This window comes from Nerophis lumbriciformis, linkage group LG23 (assembly GCF_033978685.3).
Source record: "Nerophis lumbriciformis linkage group LG23, RoL_Nlum_v2.1, whole genome shotgun sequence".
Taxonomy (NCBI): domain Eukaryota; kingdom Metazoa; phylum Chordata; class Actinopteri; order Syngnathiformes; family Syngnathidae; genus Nerophis; species Nerophis lumbriciformis.
In genome coordinates, this window is record NC_084570.2 from 41175202 (window position 1) to 41194680 (window position 19479).

At 39.4% G+C, this 19479-nt stretch overlaps 1 protein-coding gene across 1 annotated transcript; it reads right to left on the reverse strand.

Moving 5' to 3' along the window:
• Positions 1-7988: 7988 nt before the first annotated feature.
• Positions 7989-11903, reverse strand: selenok (selenoprotein K). Its single transcript, XM_061985525.2, has 4 exons — positions 11752-11903; positions 11255-11345; positions 10515-10592; positions 7989-8088 (listed from the first exon to the last, which is right to left on the reverse strand). The coding sequence occupies exons 1-4, from the start codon at positions 11768-11770 to the stop codon at positions 7989-7991; spliced, it is 288 nt and encodes a 95-aa protein (XP_061841509.1). The 5' UTR covers positions 11771-11903.
• Positions 11904-19479: the final 7576 nt, after the last annotated feature.

Below are 19479 nucleotides of genomic sequence, written 5' to 3' on the forward strand. Positions count from 1 at the left end.
TTGTTCGACGACACACACTTTTGTCTGATGAACACACACACACTTGTCTGATGAACACACACACTTTTGTTTGATGAACACACACACTTTTGTCTGATGAACAGATTCACTTTTGTCTGATGACCACACACACTTTTGTCTGATGAACACACACACTTTTGTCTGATGAACACACACACTTTTGTCTGATGAACACACACACTTTTGTCTGATGAACAGATTCACTTTTGTCTGATGACCACACACACTTTTGTCTGATGAACACACACACTTTTGTCTGGTGAACACACACACTTTTGTCTGGTGAACACACACTTTTGTCCGGTGAACACACACACTTTTGTTCGACGACACACACTTTTGTCTGATGAACACACACACACTTGTCTGATGAACACACACACTTTTGTTCGACGACACACACTTTTGTCTGATGAACACACACTTTTGTTTGATGAACACACACACTTTTGTCTGATGAACACACACACTTTTGTCTGATGAACACACACTTTTGTCTGGTGAACACACACACTTTTGTTCGACGACACACACTTTTGTCCGATGAACACACACACACACTTTTGTCTGGTGAACACACACTTTTGTCCGGTGAACACACACACTTTTGTTCGACGACACACACTTTTGTCTGATGAACACACACACACTTGTCTGATGAACACACACACTTTTGTTTGATGAACACACACACTTTTGTCTGATGAACAGATTCACTTTTGTCTGATGACCACACACACTTTTGTCTGATGAACACACACACTTTTGTCTGATGAACACACACACTTTTGTCTGATGAACACACACACTTTTGTCTGATGAACAGATTCACTTTTGTCTGATGACCACACACACTTTTGTCTGATGAACACACACACTTTTGTCTGGTGAACACACACACTTTTGTCTGGTGAACACACACTTTTGTCCGGTGAACACACACACTTTTGTTCGACGACACACACTTTTGTCTGATGAACACACACACACTTGTCTGATGAACACACACACTTTTGTTCGACGACACACACTTTTGTCTGATGAACACACACTTTTGTTTGATGAACACACACACTTTTGTCTGATGAACACACACACTTTTGTCTGATGAACACACACTTTTGTCTGGTGAACACACACACTTTTGTTCGACGACACACACTTTTGTCCGATGAACACACACACACACTTTTGTCTGGTGAACACACACTTTTGTCCGGTGAACACACACACTTTTGTTCGACGACACACACTTTTGTCTGATGAACACACACACACTTGTCTGATGAACACACACACTTTTGTTTGATGAACACACACACTTTTGTCTGATGAACAGATTCACTTTTGTCTGATGACCACACACACTTTTGTCTGATGAACACACACACTTTTGTCTGATGAACACACACACTTTTGTCTGATGAACACACACACTTTTGTCTGATGAACAGATTCACTTTTGTCTGATGACCACACACACTTTTGTCTGATGAACACACACACTTTTGTCTGGTGAACACACACACTTTTGTCTGGTGAACACACACTTTTGTCCGGTGAACACACACACTTTTGTTCGACGACACACACTTTTGTCTGATGAACACACACACACTTGTCTGATGAACACACACACTTTTGTTCGACGACACACACTTTTGTCTGATGAACACACACACACTTGTCTGATGAACACACACACTTTTGTTCGACGACACACACTTTTGTCTGATGAACACACACACACTTGTCTGATGAACACACACACTTTTGTCTGGTGAACACACACACTTTTGTCTGGTGAACACACACTTTTGTCCGGTGAACACACACACTTTTGTTCGACGACACACACTTTTGTCTGATGAACACACACACACTTGTCTGATGAACACACACTTTTGTTTGATGAACACACACACTTTTGTCCGATGAACACACACACTTTTGTCCGATGAACACACACACACACTTTTGTCTGATGAACACACACTTTTGTCTGGTGAACACACACACTTTTGTCTGGTGAACACACACACTTTTGTCCGGTGAACACACACACTTTTGTTCGATGACACACACACACTTGTCTGATGAACACACACACACTTGTTTGGACACTTTTGTCTGATGAACACACACACTTGTGTCTGATGAACACACACACTTGTGTCTGGTGAACACACTTTTGTCTGGTGAACACACAGACGACACACACAACAACAATGTTGGGGGAAATAAATAAAAGCATTGGATATAAAAATGTGGGCCTTTTCTGGATGTCTGCCCCCTGCTGGTCGTGTACGAGCATCCAGCTACAAAACAACTAGAGTTCTTGCTCTTTTTTGACATTTAAATGTCCATTTTAGTGCATTTCCTTCCCCTTTACTAGTTCCAGGCACAGCTAGTTATTTGTTTTATTGGCTTGATTATTGATTTAAAATCTCAACTTAAATGATTTCTACATTTATTTCAGTGGAAGAAACATGTTGTTGCTAAATGAATGATAAAAATGTCAAGTTGAACTAAAAGATCTCAGTATGAGACCAAAGCAGTCTAGTATCGAGGCCATTGATTGGTTCAGCCTCACGCAGCATTACTGTATATGATGGGGAGTGGAAATAGTGTGAAAGGAACTCAGACTTAGACTTTAATGATTCACAAGGGAAATATATAATATACATAATACTCAGAAGAGGTTTGTTATGTAATAGCTATGGAAATATTTCATAGTTATTATAAATATTTCTGAGCCAGAAATGTACCACGGCCAGGCCAAGAACCAATTAACAACAATAAACAAAGGTGTATTCATTAATTAGCTAATGTGCCTACAGTGGTCATTGATGTTTATTCACTTAAGTGCAGAGAGTAACAGGCATATCTTTAAGGAGTAGACCTCCTTTGAAGAAAATGCATTACCATCAATTACCTGTAATTTAAAAAAAAATTGCTATGTATTTTATTATGTTTATAATAATGCAATTTCCTTAAAGGAGGCCTACCCCTTAAGATATGCCTGTTACTCTCTGCACTTTAGTGAATCTATATATATATATAATGTATGTATATATATATATATATATATGTATTTATATATGTATGTACATATACATGTATGTATATATATACACATGTATATATACATATATGTATGTTTATATATGTATGTATGTATGTATATATATGTATATGTATGTATGTATTTATATATGTATGTATGTATATAAATGATATATCTATATTGTATATATATATTGTATATAAAATGTATATATATACACACACATATATATATATACATACACACATATATATATATATATCCATCCATCCATCCATCTTCTTCCGCTCATCCGAGGTCGGGTCGCGGGGGCAGCAGCTTAAGCAGGGAAGCCCAGACTTCCCTCTCCCCAGCCACTTCGTCCAGCTCTTCCCGGGGGATCCCGAGGCGTTCCCAGGCCAGCCGGGAGACATAGTCTTCCCAACGTGTCCTGGGTCTTCCCCGTGGCCTCCTACCGGTTGGACGTGCCCTAAACACCTCCCTAGGGAGGCGTTCGGGTGGCATCCTGACCAGATGCCCGAACCACCTCATCTGGCTCCTCTCGATGTGGAGGAGCAGCGGCTTTACTTTGAGCTCCCCCCGGATGACAGAGCTTCTCACCCTATCTCTAAGGGAGAGCCCCGCCACCCGGCGGAGGAAACTCATTTGGGCCGCTTGTACCCGTGATCTTGTCCTTTCGGTCATAACCCAAAGCTCATGACCATAGGTGAGGATGGGAACGTAGATCGACCGGTAAATTGAGAGCTTTGCCTTCCGGCTCAGCTCCTTCTTCACCACAACGGATCGATACAGCGTCCGCATTACTGAAGATGCCGCACCGATCCGCCTGTCGATCTCACGATCCACTCTTCCCCCACTCGTGAACAAGACTTCTAGGTACTTGAACTCCTCCACTTGGGGCAGGGTCTCCTCCCAAACCCGGAGATGGCACTCCACCCTTTTCCGGGCGAGAACCATGGACTCGGACTATTTATATATATATATACACACACATATACGATATATATATACACACACACGTGTATAGGTATGCAATGGTTAATTGGTTCCAGGCTCAACCTTTTCCACAAAGTAGGAATTCTAAGGAATTTACATAGTTTGAGCATAGAAAACCTGTTAGAGATCTCAGTCACCTTGTAGTAGGCATGATGGGAAATAAGACAGAGAATATACTATTACTTTTAAACACAAGTACTAAACTGTGAAAATACTTTTACTTGTGTGATGATGTGCTATTCAACAGTCGTTCCTTGGGTTTGTGATTAAGCCCATTTTATGCTTTAATTTATGCCAAAAACATGTCAAATGATCTGGAATATGAAGTGGCGAGTGTCGACTGTTTATGAATTTTGTTAAGAAAGGTAACTCACATTTCTTTTTAAATATATTTATTCAAACCAAGTGGAGTTTCATTCTGCATCTCACTAATAATCCACTAGAGGGCAACAAAACAGTCAATAACATGTATGCATTTTAAAAAGCTTCAGAGGGAAGAAGGAAAAAAAAGGGAGCTGCTGAATCGACCGTTCTGGTTCCTTCTACTTAGGAATTCCCAGAAAGGTGTCAAGAAACTGCTGAACAGTAGCAGCTGGAGAAGAAGGGCTTCAGTCTGGTGTCCGCCCACGCCTACACGCTTACTGGTGCAGGCCTTTACCTGCAGGACAACATTCATATTTACATAACACCTGCATTTAAAAAAAATCATTCATTTGGAACATGCATACATCACACATACTTCCAGCATGTCCGAAAAGGAGCCGGAGGAAGCAGAATTGATGAAATCCTACCCCTTTTTGTATCATTTGTAACATCTTTGTTTGCACTCAATCCCAAACAACAGTAAATAAATATATAAGTAATGATTAAATAAACAAACCATAAATAAAGTTGTCATAAATAGTTCGGTCATTTATGCTACACATAATGAGATCTCTCATTTTGTAATAAGATGTTTATCAGCATTCTTAATTTTACTTTGTCATCACTATTGTGTTTGAACCAAGATATCCAACGTGTGACACAGGGACCATTTGTGACCCGCAGACCGAGGTTTGTTGGCCCCCAGCATATTGTTGGGGATAAAAAAAATGTAAGAAAAAGCAAAAAAAAATCAGGAATTTAATTAGAAAAAGCTGAAATTTTCAAATGATTAAAAATATACATCAATATAACACAAAGCTGACAAGGTTTTGTCCTTTATATATATATATATATATATATATATATATATATATATATATATATATATATATATATATATATATATACATATATTATATAAACACACACATATACCGTATTTTCCGCACTATAAGGCGCACCTAAAAACCACAATTTTTCTCAAAAGCTGACAGTGCGCCTTATAACCCGGTGCGCTTTATTACGATTCATTTTCATAAAGTTTCGATCTCGCAACTTCGGTAAACAGCCGCCATCTTTTTTCCCGGTAGAACAGGAAGCGCTTCTTCTTCTACGCAAGCAACCGCCAAGGAAAGCACCCGCCCCCATAGAACAGGAAGCGCTTCTTCTTCTACTGTAAGCAACCACCCGCCCCCGGAAGAAGAAGAAAAAACGCGCGGATATCACCGTACGTTTCATTTCCTGTTTACATCTGTAAAGACCACAAAATGGCTCCTACTAAGCGATCCGGTTCATAAAAAGACGCAATCTCTCCATCCGCACACGGACTACTACCGTATTTCACAGCAACTGATATTCATGTGAACCGCACTGTGGAACGGGAGCACGTACGGTGAATATTCGCACCACAGGGAATGAGAAGTCATCCTTCACTGTGGTTCTAGCTTGCCATGCTAACTTCCACCCATGGTGATATTCAAAAGGAAGACCTTGCCAAAAGAGACCTTTCCAGCCGGCGTCATCATAAAAGCTAACTCGAAGGGATGGATGGATGAAGAAAAGATGAGCGAGTGGTTAAGGGAAGTTTACGCGAAGAGGCCGGGTGGCTTTTTTCACACAGCTCCGAAGGCGAACACACCTTCACTAAGACGGGCAGACAGCGCCGGACGACATACGCCAACATTTGCCAGTGGATCGTAAATGCCTGGGCAGATATTTCGGTCACAACTGTGGTCCGAGCTTTCCGGAAGGCAGGATTCACAGAACTGCTGGACAACAGTGACACTGACTCCGGTGACTTCGACGAGACGGAACCGGCCATTTTGGATCCCGTATTCGCCCAACTTTTCAATTCGGACACCGAAGACGAAGAATTCGAAGGATTTACGAATGAAGAATAACTTCAGAAGGTGAGCGCTATGTTTATTTTGTGTGTTGTGACATTAACGTTCGAGCAACATTATGTTGCTATTGTTCTACACCATTTTGAATTTTACTATGTTTGTGATTGCACATTTGCGTACATTTTGGGACAGAGTTGTTAGAACGCTGGTTTTCAATATATTATTAAAGTTTGACTGAACTATCTGACTGTTTTTTTGACATTCCCTTTAGCGCAGCGTAGGCGCGGCTTATAATCCGGGGCGGCTTATTGGTGGACAAAGTTATGAAATATGTAATTCATTGAAGGTGCGGCTAATAATCCGGTGCGCCTTATAGTGCGGAAAATACGGTATATATAAAAACATATTATATAAACATATATATATATAAACATATATATATGTTTATATGTGTATATATAAACATATATACGTATATATATATATATATAAACATATATATATATATATATATATATAAAATATATATGTTTATATACATACATATATATATAAACACATATATATATATATACATATATATACACATATAAACATGTGTGTGTGTGTGACAAACAAAAACAGACACTGTTAGATATGCAACTAAACATGAATATTTTTGTGCGGGCAGAATTTCTGACACACAAGGTAATTTACTCACACAATCTTAATATTCTCGGCGTGGCGCAGTGGAAGAATGGCCGTGCGCGACCCGAGGGTCCCTGGTTCAATCCCCACCTAGTACCAACCTCGTCATGTCTGTTGTGTCCTGAGCAAGACACTTCACCCTTGCTCCTGATGGCTGCTGGTTAGCGCCTTGCATGGCAGCTCCCTCCATCAGTGTGTGAATGTGTGTGTGAATGGGTAAATGTGGATGTAGTGTCAAAGCGCTTTGAGTACCTTGAAGGTAGAAAAGCGCTATACAAGTACAACCCATTTATCATTTATAATTTATTTATTTATTATTATTATATTCTTACAAGGGGAAAATAACAGTAAAAATGTAAGAAAAAAAAGAGCAAAAAAATTGGAATGTAATCTGACAAATCTAAACATTTTCCAATTAACAATTAATAATGATATACTTAGATAAATGTGTCATATAACACAAGGTTTTGTTTTTGAAATATATATGTTATCATTTTTTAAATAAAATAATATATAGCAAAATGGCCCCTGCATACTTTTACTTCTCACTCAGTATGTGGTCATTGGTGGACAAAGTTTAGAAACCCCTGGTCTAAATACTAGAAGCTTTCAAAATAAAACAAAAATATAGACAAAGTTTAGTTTGTTCGGTAATTAAAAATAATACTAACTTAATTAATTATTTTGAAAAATACCAATAGCAAACACTGTTGGGTGTACAACTGACAATATTTTCGTACAGGCAGAATTTTTGACACACTTGCATTATTGCCATATTATTATTATTATTATATTCTTACAGGAAGAAAAACAGTAAAAATGTAAGAAAAATAGAAAAAAAATCAGAATGCAAAAAAAAAAAAGTTGAAATGTTCTAATCTCCTACAACACACACAGTTGTGTTTTTAAATATAAATATCTGTTTTTAGCATTTTTTTTTAAATTAAATAAAGTACTGTCTGAAAGTGTCAATCAAAGCAGCATTATGTGCGTGCCTCTGTGTTGTGACCTCACCTTCCTCATCCCCCTCCGCCCATCGGTGGAGGACTGGGTCCACCGCCAAAGTTGATTCTGCCCATGCGCTTTCGACCACCAGGGGGGCCCGGAGGGCTGCGGCAGAGAATGACTTACTTCAGTGAGGCTTTGATTTACAGCAGTTTTGTTTCAGAAGGTGTCGAACGAGAAATGCGACGTGAAAATTGGAGCTTTGACACTGAGTTCACGTAACTGAATTTTTCCAGTTTGAATTTTGTGAACAGATTTTTTTTACATCAAATTATGCATTGAAAAATTATTCACAGATTTTTTCAGCACTGAATTTTTTTTTACGCTGAATTTATTATACACTGATTTTTTTTTACACTGATATTTAAAACACGGGGAAAAAAATTAAGTTCACAAAATTCAAATGCAAAAAAATCAATAACAAAGCTTTCATAATTAAGACACAAATTAACTTCAATACAACAGAAGGGTGCCGAACGGGAAAACCATAGAACTGTGAAAATTGGAGCTTCTCTGTAAAACCAAAATGATCCTGCCGTGTGAGTGGAGTTTTGACAATGAGTTTACAAAACTGAATTTTTCGCGTTTTAATTTTGTGAACTGATTTTTTTTTTTTACATCAAATTATGCAAGTAACCCTTTCAAAAGTAATAAACACATTTCGCAATACTGCAGTATTTTTTACCTTTGTAATTGGAAGGTCAATAACTTACTTCATTGTTCTAAATAAGTCAACAAACAAATAAAATAGACTCTCAATCTCTATTAGTCAAAATTGCACTTTAATAAATTGAAATATTAAAGTGCATTTTTTTTTTCAGGTGTTTTGTTTTGTTGTCTTTTTTGCTGCCAATTGCAATTGTATAATTTCTTAACAGCTCTGGACATTGTATTTAATGCCATTTCAAGCCTTCATTTTCCCCAAATCATCCATTTAATTACTTTTAATGACCTATGGGAAAAAACATTACATTAATCACTGTAAAAAAATAAACATTGCCAACCACATGAAAATAAAATCCCTCCATCCCTGTTAGCGAAAATTGTACTTAAATATTGAACATCTTAAACTTGCAGGTGCTTTTTCCAGACGGAAAAACGTTTTTGTTTTGTTGTCTTTTTTTGTTGCCGATTTTAATTGTATGAATATTTTAACGCCTTTGGACATTGTATATTGAACATATTACATTTGCAGGGTTTTTTTCCAATTAGAAAAACTAAGCCGGGCGTTTTCTTTTCTTTTCTTTTATGCTGCCAATTGCAATTGTATGATTTCTTTTTAATGCCGTTTGACATCGTATATTGAACATCTTAAACTTACAGGGTTATTTTCCTCCAATTGGAAAAACGGCGCCGGGTGTTTTGTTGTCTTTTTTGTTGCTGATTGCAATTGTATGAATTTTTTTAATGCCTCTGGAAATTATATACTAAACATCTCAAATTTGCATGGTTTTTTTTATTGCAAAAACTGGGCCAGGTGTTTTGTTTTGTTGTCTGTTTTGCTGCCAATTGCAACTGTATGATTTTTTTAACGCCTCCAGACATTGTATTTAATGCCATTTAATGCCTTCATGTTCCCCAAATCTATTTAATTAAGTTTAATGCTTCTTATTGACCTGTGGAAAAACTGTTACATCACTTACTGTAAAAAAAATAATAAAAAAAATCTCTCAATCCCTATTAGCGAAAATTGTACTTTAGTAAATATTGAACATCTTAAATTTGCAGGGTTTCTTTCCAAGTGGAAAAACTGGGCCGACTGCAATAGTATGAATATTTTTAACGCCTTTGGACATTGTGTATTAAACATATTACATTTGCAGGGTTTTTTTTCCCAATTAGAACAACTGTTTTGTTTTGTTGTCTTTTTTGTACGATTTTTTTTTTAATGCCTCTGAGCATCGTATTGATTGATTGATTGAGACTTGTATTAGTAGATTGCACAGTGAAGTACATATTCTGTAAAGTTGACCACTAAATGGTAACACCTGAATACGTTTTTCAACTTATTTAAGTCGAAGTCCGTATATATCGAATATCTTAAACTTGCAAGTTTTTTCTCCAATTTGAAAAACAGCGCCGGGTTTTTTGACGTCTTTTTTGTTGCTGATTGCAATTGTATGATTTTTTTAACGCCTCTGGACATCATATATTGAACATCTTCAATTTGTAAGGTTTTTTTTCCAACTGGAAACACTGGGCCTTTTGTTTTGTTGTCTTTTTGTTGCCGATTGCAATTGTATGAATTTTTTTAATGCCTCTAGACATCATGTACTGAACATCTTAAATTTGTTGGGGGTTTTTTTATAATTGGAAAAACTGGGCCAGGTGTTTTGTTTTGCAGTCTTTCTTGCTGCCGAATGCAATTGTATGATTTTTTTTAAACACCTCCGGACATTGTATTTAACGCCATTTAAGGCCTTAATTATCGCACAGATAATATAATTACTTTAAATACTTTTTAATGATTACTTCCTGTAAAAAAACACTTACTCCAAACCACACAAAAATAAATCAATTATAAGACTTACCCTCTGCCATCAGAAAACCCTGACAAGGCTCCGTTATTGCCGTTTCTTGTCAGGTCCGGGTGGATTATTGTTTTAAAACTGAAAGGGGTCAAAAAAAAAAAGCACCAACAATATTTTAACATTTTAACCTCAGTAGAAGCATCTTAAAACTCATTTGTATATTCTAGCCTTTAAATAGACCCCCTTTTTAGACCAGTTGATCTGCCGTCTCTTTTCTGCTCGCAGGAGGGGGTGGGGGTGGGGGGGCACAGGGAACAGATTAGGTGACCACAGATGAGCGCTAGCTATTCAAAGTCGGGTGGACCACTCATCTGTGCATCTGTTGATGACGTCTCTGCGCTGCTGACTTGTCTCCACTCAAAATGATCCCCCGCTTGCCCCACTATGTACTGAACTCTCGCACTATTAACTAGATCCACTCGACGTCCATTGCACAGTTCGTTCGGGGGGCGGGGGACCCAACATCTGCGGTCCCTTCAAAGGTTTCTCATTGTATCCCATTGGGTTGACTTTTTTCAACGTGGGATCTGAGCCAAGGATGTCGTTGTGGCTCGTGCAGCCCTTTGAGACACTCGTGACTTAGGGCTATATAAATAAACTTTGATTGATTGATAATAAATCAAGTTTAGCTACTCCATGACAACGCCAGCTCGTTCTTTAAGTGACAAATAGGGTTGATGACAAATGCTGAACATATTGTTAGTATTCACCATGGGTTAAAAACACAAATTTTGACTTACAACAGGCCTAAAAACTCCACAGCTCCCCAAAACAGGTCGACCAGTAGGGACAGTCGCCATGGTGACCTGCTCCTGCTGTCCAGGACCTGGCCTGGTAGACAGGAAGGATAAAGTCAACGTCATTAAATAAACACATAGACTACCATCTTGAAATAAATACACAGTAGCAATAAACATGAATCACAATACCCATTCCTTTGACGTATTATTGAGCCAACCCAAGCATGGGCACGTCGAATACACAGAATACGTACATTTATACACATATATTATACATATGTGTATATATATACGTATATATATATATACACATATAATATACATACACGTAGTAGCTAACTCGTTAGCTAGCTGCTACAAACACTAACTGCCTACCCGCGTCACACCTATTTAGTTAGACTTTTACTCACTTTAGAATACATTTGAAAGCAAAATCGGGTGACATATTAACATGGAAACTGGATTTAAAAGCTAAAAAGTAGTAGAGAACCACTCACCGTTGGACACGTACACCATCTTTGTTGTGGCTGTTTACGTGTGAGGTTTCACTTCCGGGTTTGTTGTTGACGTGTGACGTCACACTTCCGGGTTTATGGTTCACGACATGAAACGACTGATGATGGTGAAGTAAATGTTAACTTAAAAGGCCATTATTGACACAAATGTCCCTCTACGTTAAATGTGCGTCTTCTATTATTTGTGTTTAATGTGTGCGACATGGTACCTTTTAAATTTGGGTTAGTTTGAGGCAAAATGGACGACACGGGAAAACGCTGTGAAACCACGTGATTCTTCCTTAGCCAATCAGTGAGCACGTAGTGGTGAAAAAACAAAAACGTAATTGTCTTTAAGTACAGTAAACTAATATAGAACATGAAAAAAGTTAAACGTTTTACTTTTATCAGGCAGTGCATTATAGTATTAAGTCTACAAAATCAATTAGTAAAGAATATTTATAGAATGTTTAAAAACAGAAACGTCATCACAAACAGTGTAGTCAATACAATCATGACATGTGTATTATACAAATGCTACTTTACCGTTGCCATGGTGACCTACAGTTCATTTCTAGTCGATGATGAAAAATTAAGGACACTGACCAATAACAAGTGTCTCCACTTATTTTTTTGGTACGAGTTTACCCGAAAGTAGTTTTACGAGGTTTTCTCCTTTGAAATTAAATCAACATAAAAAACACAAGATACACTTACAATTAGTGCACCAACCCAAAAAACCTTCCTCCCCCATTTATACTCATTTACACTCATTTGCACAAAAGGGTTGTTTCTTTCTGTTATTTCTGGTTCCTACATTATATATCAATATAGATCAATACAGTCAGCAGGGATCAGTGACGTGCGGTGAGGTTCATGACTGGTGAGGCACTGACTTCATCACAGTCAGATTTACAAACATATGAACCCTAAAGAGTATCTCACCATTTGATTGGCAGCAGTTAACGGGTTATGTTTAAAAGCTCATACCAGCATTCTTCCCTGCTTGGCACTCAGCATCAAGGGTTGGAATTGGGGGTTAAATCACCAACAATTATTCCCAGGCGCGGCACCGCTGCTGCCCACTGCTCCCCTCACATCCCAGGGGGTGATCAAGGGGATGGGTCAAATGCAGAGGACAAATTTCACCACACCTAGTGTGTGTGACAATCATTGGTACTTTAACTCATTGGCGTTTAGGCCTATTTTAGGGGGGCTCAAGTCCCCCTAAAATATTCTTAAGCCCCCCTAAATAATTTGGTGTTTTTTTGTTTGTTTTTTACAAATAAATGCCGACATATTCATTATAAAGTGGCCCAAATATGAGTTTAAATAAATAATCATATAACCTGTTATTATTCACTCAGTTTCCCCTCACTTCGTAGTAGTGATCAGTGTTGGGTTAGTTACTGAAAACCAGTAACTAGTTACAGTTACTAGTTACTTTATTTCAAAAGTAACTCAGTTACTAACTCAGTTACTTACACCAAAAAGTAATGCGTTACTGTGAAAAGTAACTATTTAGTTACTTCTTTTTTTCTTCTTTTTTTTTGTAAAGCTCCCATTAATGCCCTTTTTGCCTTCATTTCAGTACTGTTATTGCACTGGAGAATAATACAATCTGTTGATCAACTTGACATACATTTTTATTTTCCTTTTAACATAATGAATGAAAAACAGTGCAACATAAAAAGGCATTCCTCCTTTCTTTAAACTTGGACCAATGACCATTAATAAAAAACAAGTTTAAGTGCAACATAAGAAGAAACATCATCTTCCTTGAAACATAGGTAGTGAAATAAAGCCTGACATCTGGAGTGATGCTGCTGTCTTCCACACTTGGAGCCATGGATTGTAGAATCCTTGTTTTCAGTGGCAGGATCATTGACACAGATGGTGAAGTTTCAGTGCTCAGTAGAGATGGAACACTTTTAAGCACCTGGAGGACCTCACCTGCCACTCTCACATCATCATCAGACAGGGTGACATTTGTCTTCAGGGTGTTGTGGGTCAATGCAGAGTATATAGCTGCCTGCTGCTCCAACATATCATAAGTGGAGTTCCACCTCGTTGGGACATCATGTATGAGCAGGCAGCTTTAGCATTTCTTGCTTTGTCTTAAGCACATGAGCAGCTGTTGTGCTTGGGTGGAAGTAAGAAACCTTCCTGATCCTCCCAAAGAGGCGCTCCATCCTATTGACTGAGATTCCCTTCTGTGATGCCAAATTCACTACATGTGCAAAGCACCTATCTGTGGTCCCAGTCCTGCCTCATTATCTGTAATTATTAGATTTTTGGCATTATCACGTGTGACTGGGATATCTTTATCTTCCATTCCTCCATGCACTGCTTGTGTCAGCACCTGCGCAAGGTGACTCTCCTAGAGGGGGCGTGTCTTCTCATCTCCCAGGCTGCTGTGATGAAGTGAGCGCTTATAGTTCCGCTGGACGTCCACCCGTCTGTCATGAGCGCAACAGCTGATGCTCGGGATAGTTCATCCACAACTTTTTTCTTCTCCTGCTCATAAGGATCTGGCACAATCTTATTGCTGAAGTGGGTGCGCGACGGGATGTCGTAACGTGGTTCAAGCACGTTCAGCATGTGTTTAAAACCCTCGTTTTGCACAACCGAGTCTGCACTTATAAACACACCGATTCAATGGCGGGGGCGTTCAAGCTCCTCCGTTACTCCGCTCGCCATGACCACGCTGTGTGTGGACTGAACGTGACAACAACTTTTTTTTGTTTGTTTCATATATCAAACCGCGGATCACTTGTGTGCGTCATCCCCTCCCCCCACACACACACACACACATAGACCGCGCCTCTTTTCTTCTCTCCGGCTTGTGACAGAGGAAGTTTCAGAAGAACGACACCGCAGCGCTTCTGTTTCTAGCCGATACTACATCAAAAGTAACGTAAAATAACGCAGTAACGCATCATGTAGTAACGGTAACTAAATTACTGAATAAAAAAAAATAACGCGTTAGATTACTAGTTACCGCCGAAACTAACGGCGTTACAGTAACGCATTACTTTGTAACGCGTTAGTCCCAACACTGGTAGTGATGGGTTAATGAGGCCTCATGAAGCGTTTCGACACATTGCAAAACTGTATTGATACTGTATTGATACTGTGTCACTAAATACTGACATCTGCTGGACATTAAAAATCCCTACAGGCAACCTATGGACCGACTCAACTGACACTGATTTTATAGAATAGGATAGAATAGAAAGTACTTTATTGATCCCTGGGGGAAATTCAGCACCACATGACCTAGCATATACAATAATATAAATCAAGTCATTGTATTTAATTTAGGATTATTTCATATCTTCATTTAAATAAAAATATATTTGTATCTTTTTTTAGATACAGTCAATAAATGTGAACATGTATCATAACATGGAAATCTAAGAGAACGTGTTGTGAATGATGATGCTTGTGGACTGGGATTTTTTTTTTTTTTTTTTTTACATATTTTTATTAAAAAAAAACAGTTTTTCCAATGTATTAAATTTTAGCCTATTTCTCTTCTTGGTTATTATTTCTCCGGCTGTAGAAAATACCCGCTCACAGGGCACAGAGGAGGCGGGAGTGCAGAGGAAATGAAGTGATAGTTGGAAGAGGTTTGGGAAGGTGGTCTTCTGTTGGTCCCAGTATTTCAATGGGTCCTGGGACCTAGCTACATTTCCCTCTGCCAGGTAACGTTGGACCTCTTGTATGGCATCTGCAGTAGAGTTTTTTGTCTGCCTTCCCACTTCCATATCCAGATGTTTCCAAAGGTTATCTTAAAAACAAAAAATATGCATTTTATTACATGATTTCAAACAACAACAAACAAATAATGCTGAATAAATGCCTGAAGTGGGTGCAGACAGCTGTTCTGCAGATGGTCCTGGCAGGGGCTCATTTGTGCGTCCGATGACAGACGCACATTCGGAACGTAGCCGAATGATGGCGTCATTCAATTTAAAAGAATTGCGGAACCCGAGTGATTTAAATCTGGGGTCAAGAAGTGTTGCTAGGGTCAACACACTTAATGACTCCATATTGGAAGCAGTGTCTGTGACTCGACGCTTCAAATTTTCATGGAGGTGTTTGGCTGCCTGTGTTTGCAAGGTTGAAGCACTATGCTCTAGTGCAACGTAAAGCATTTTCATCATCGGGATGACCTTTGACCCTGACACTCGCCTCTCCTCAGACAACTCCACTGTGGCTTGATGGAAAGGAGCAAGCACAATAAGTGTTTCTCCTATGATGTCAAACTCATCAGCTGTAAGTGGAGTCAAATCTGTTTTTAGAGAGGCCAGAGATACCCACACTGACTCCTTCTCATCATGTAGCCTTGACAGCATTTCATATGTGCTGTTCCAGCGTGTTGCCACCTCATTGATGAGTTTCAGGGTTGGCCGTCCCATCTGTTGCTGCACTTGAGCAAGCTTCTCCTTAGCTGTAGTGCTCGATCTGAAGTATGTGACAATGTGCCTAGCTTTGTGTCTGATGGATGCAAGTGTGGGGATCTGGTCACATGATTTTCTAACTAATAAATTAAGACTATGTGCAATGCAAATTGAGTGTCGAATTTGGAGCTGTCTAGTGGATGCAATCATGTTTGGTGCTGCGTCGGTCACAAAACACTTTACTTTATTAGTTATGGCCCAGTCCGCCATCATGCCCCTTTTGACCTGGGCCAAATTGTCAGCAGTGTGACTTTGTGGAAAGTATTGCACACCCAACACAGATGTACACAACTGCAAATTATCATTTATGTAGTGACAGGTAAGAGCCAAGTAAGCCTCCATGTTTACAGATGTCCACATGTCAGCTGTTATACTCACTGCCACAGCTTGCTGTACTTCCAATTTCACTCGTTCCCGTTCCTCCTCATATTTTTTCTCCAGTATTTTTTTGATGGTCTGAAAATAACATCAAGTCAAACCAAAAGCAACTCAACGTATTCAATTTAAATATGAAATAAATTGGATGTATCAACTACAACTTTAGATAATTTCCACACAAACCTTTCTGGTAGGCAAAACATATGATGGCTCAAGGACCTGCACCAGTTCCCTGAACCCTTCACTCTCCACAATGCTGAGGGGCTGGCAGTCCGTCACAATGAAGTTCAGCAGAGCCTCATCCAGCATCTGCTTCCTGGTAGCTTGATGGTTAAAATTGAGGTAAAGAAGAAGGGAATTAATTCTCAAAAAAGAAACTGAGTAATTGTAGAATGGCTGTATACCTGAGTTTATCCTGGGTGTCTCTGGAACTTCATGTTCATGCCTGGCCCTATAATGCCTCAGCATTGAGGAGGTGGATTTGTTGACGTACGACAATTCTGTCGTACAAATGCGACATTTAACCTGCAGAAAATATAAATAGTAAACTAAGAATCATTTTGAAGAGATTTTTAATTCTAAAAGATCAAGTGGAAACTTTGAGAGAAGAGGATGAAACGACAAGGAAATGAACACAAATACCTTTGTTTCCGATATATGATCAAAATATTCCCACACGGCGGAACTCTTTCTTTTTCCATGAGTAGGCTGCTCCATGATCTCCGACGACGATAAATTAGAACTGACCAACGACAGAAGTGCGGGGATTCTGTTGGCAGCAGCATCTCGTTGACAGATGCGCTTCCTTATAAACAGTTTGGCGCGCAGGTGTCAGTGCGACACAGGTCGCGTATCGGTCACGTGACCGGAACAGCTCATGATCGGTCACGTGACCGGAACAGCTCGTGTTCGCTCACGTGACTTTCTAAAAGCGATACGCGCACCGACACAGGGTTTCGCTCTATGAACTCGACGCATGCGCCGATGCATCGGTGTTGCCGGACCCATCACTACTTCGTAGCGTAAGGTAGAGAGCCCCTTTCGTGCGTCGGTATCCAATCCATTCCACTTGTTCATATAGAAAATGCCCACATCACTCAAATTCCAGCCCGCATTTTCTCTGCGACCTTGCTTGCGGTCCTGCAGGTTTACGAAGCACATTATCTTCCTTTACAATGAGTGAAGCTGCACAAAACCTTGTGTGTGCAATTGTAAATCATTTATATTTTAAGTTTTGTGTTTCTTGTAGAATCTATAAAGTAATATACATTAGCCTATTGTTAAAATAATGAAAAAAAACATCATTAAATATATGTTTTATTGTATTGTTACATTAATAGCTGTTTTATTATTATAGGATGGCTTGTTAAACATTTAATAGGATTTTCAGGGGGAGGAAAAACCAAGACCTTTAATATAAAATGTAAAATGAATAAATACATAAAAAGAAAAAGAAAAAATATGGTTAAAAGCCATCGTCCCGGGGAGCATTTCATTTCGTCCCGTGCATTTAAAAAAAATAAAATAATAACAATGAATAATTTTTAAGTCTTTGTTAGCCGTTTGTGAAGTTTTGTGCTCGTGCATAACATTCGCTCGCATCCTGTGCATCTCCTGGGGGCAAAGCCCCCCCTGTCCTTAAAAGCTAGTGACGCCCCTGCTTTAACTTTACACATACAAACTGTAGCACACAAAAAAGCACATTTAATAAAAAAAACTTTATTATGGTCTTACCTTTACTTATAAGTGCGGGAACAGTGGTGTTGGTGTTGGAGGAGTTGTGAATGAATGAAATATGAAATCCGTGCTGCAGTCTGCAGGTGTACCTAATGTTGTGTCCTTGCAGTCGTTCACGGCTCCTCCGGCGCGAGCAATGTTGTTTTTGCACTTTTTGGCTTCTTGTTAAATGACTTTTTTTGGGTGGATTCGGTCTTGCACGTGGAGGGTTTTGGTGTGGGCTTTGTTTGGTGTGGCGCTCTCGTCGGGGGGTGCAGTCTGCGGCGAAGGTGCCTTAACCAGCACCAGGAGGCGGGGTTACGCGAGCCTCAGCCAGTGCGTCTTCGCAGCAGTTTTATGATCGCTCAGCACAAAATATACTTTACACACATACAGTTGTTGACAAAATACACTGTACATTATATACCTCAGATAACTAAACTATGGAAATGTATAATATAATTCATATAGCAATACAGTCTCACTGCACAGCAGACCAGCAGTTAGCCGAGTCCGCAATCCATGTTGAGGCACTGAGTGACGTGCCTCGACTGGCTGCTGTTCACCGCACCGTCTCTTGTCAGTATTTGAACGGCAAATGTGAAAATTCAGCGATTTTGAATAGGGGGGGGGAGGGGGGGTTGGTGGTAGCAGGGGTGTATAATGTAGCCCGGAAGAGTCAGGGCTGCATGGGATTCTGGGTGTTTGTTCTGTTGTGTTTATGTTGTGTTTAGGTGCAGATGTTCTCCCGAAATGCGTTTGTCATTCTTGTTTGGTTTTGGTTCAAAGTGTGGTGCATTATTAGTAAGAGTGTTAAAGTTGTTTTATATGGTCACCGTCAGTGTAACCTGTGTGGCTGTTGACCAAGTATGCCTTGCTGTCACGTACGTGTGCTAGCAGAAGATGTATATTGTATAACAAGTGTTGGGCTGGCACGCTGTTAATACAGATTGTAGTGAGCGCCAAATGTTGTACCATCATGGCACGCCCTTATTATAGCTGTAAGGGTGAAAATCGGTGAATATTAATCCCGGGAGTTTTCTGCGAGAGGTACTGAAATCCGGAAGTCTCACAAGAAAATTGGGGGGTTCAGCAAGTAAGCTGCTGAGTCGCATCAGAGTGCTCAAAGAGCCGCATGCGGCTCCGGAGCCGCGGGTTGCCGACCCCTGGT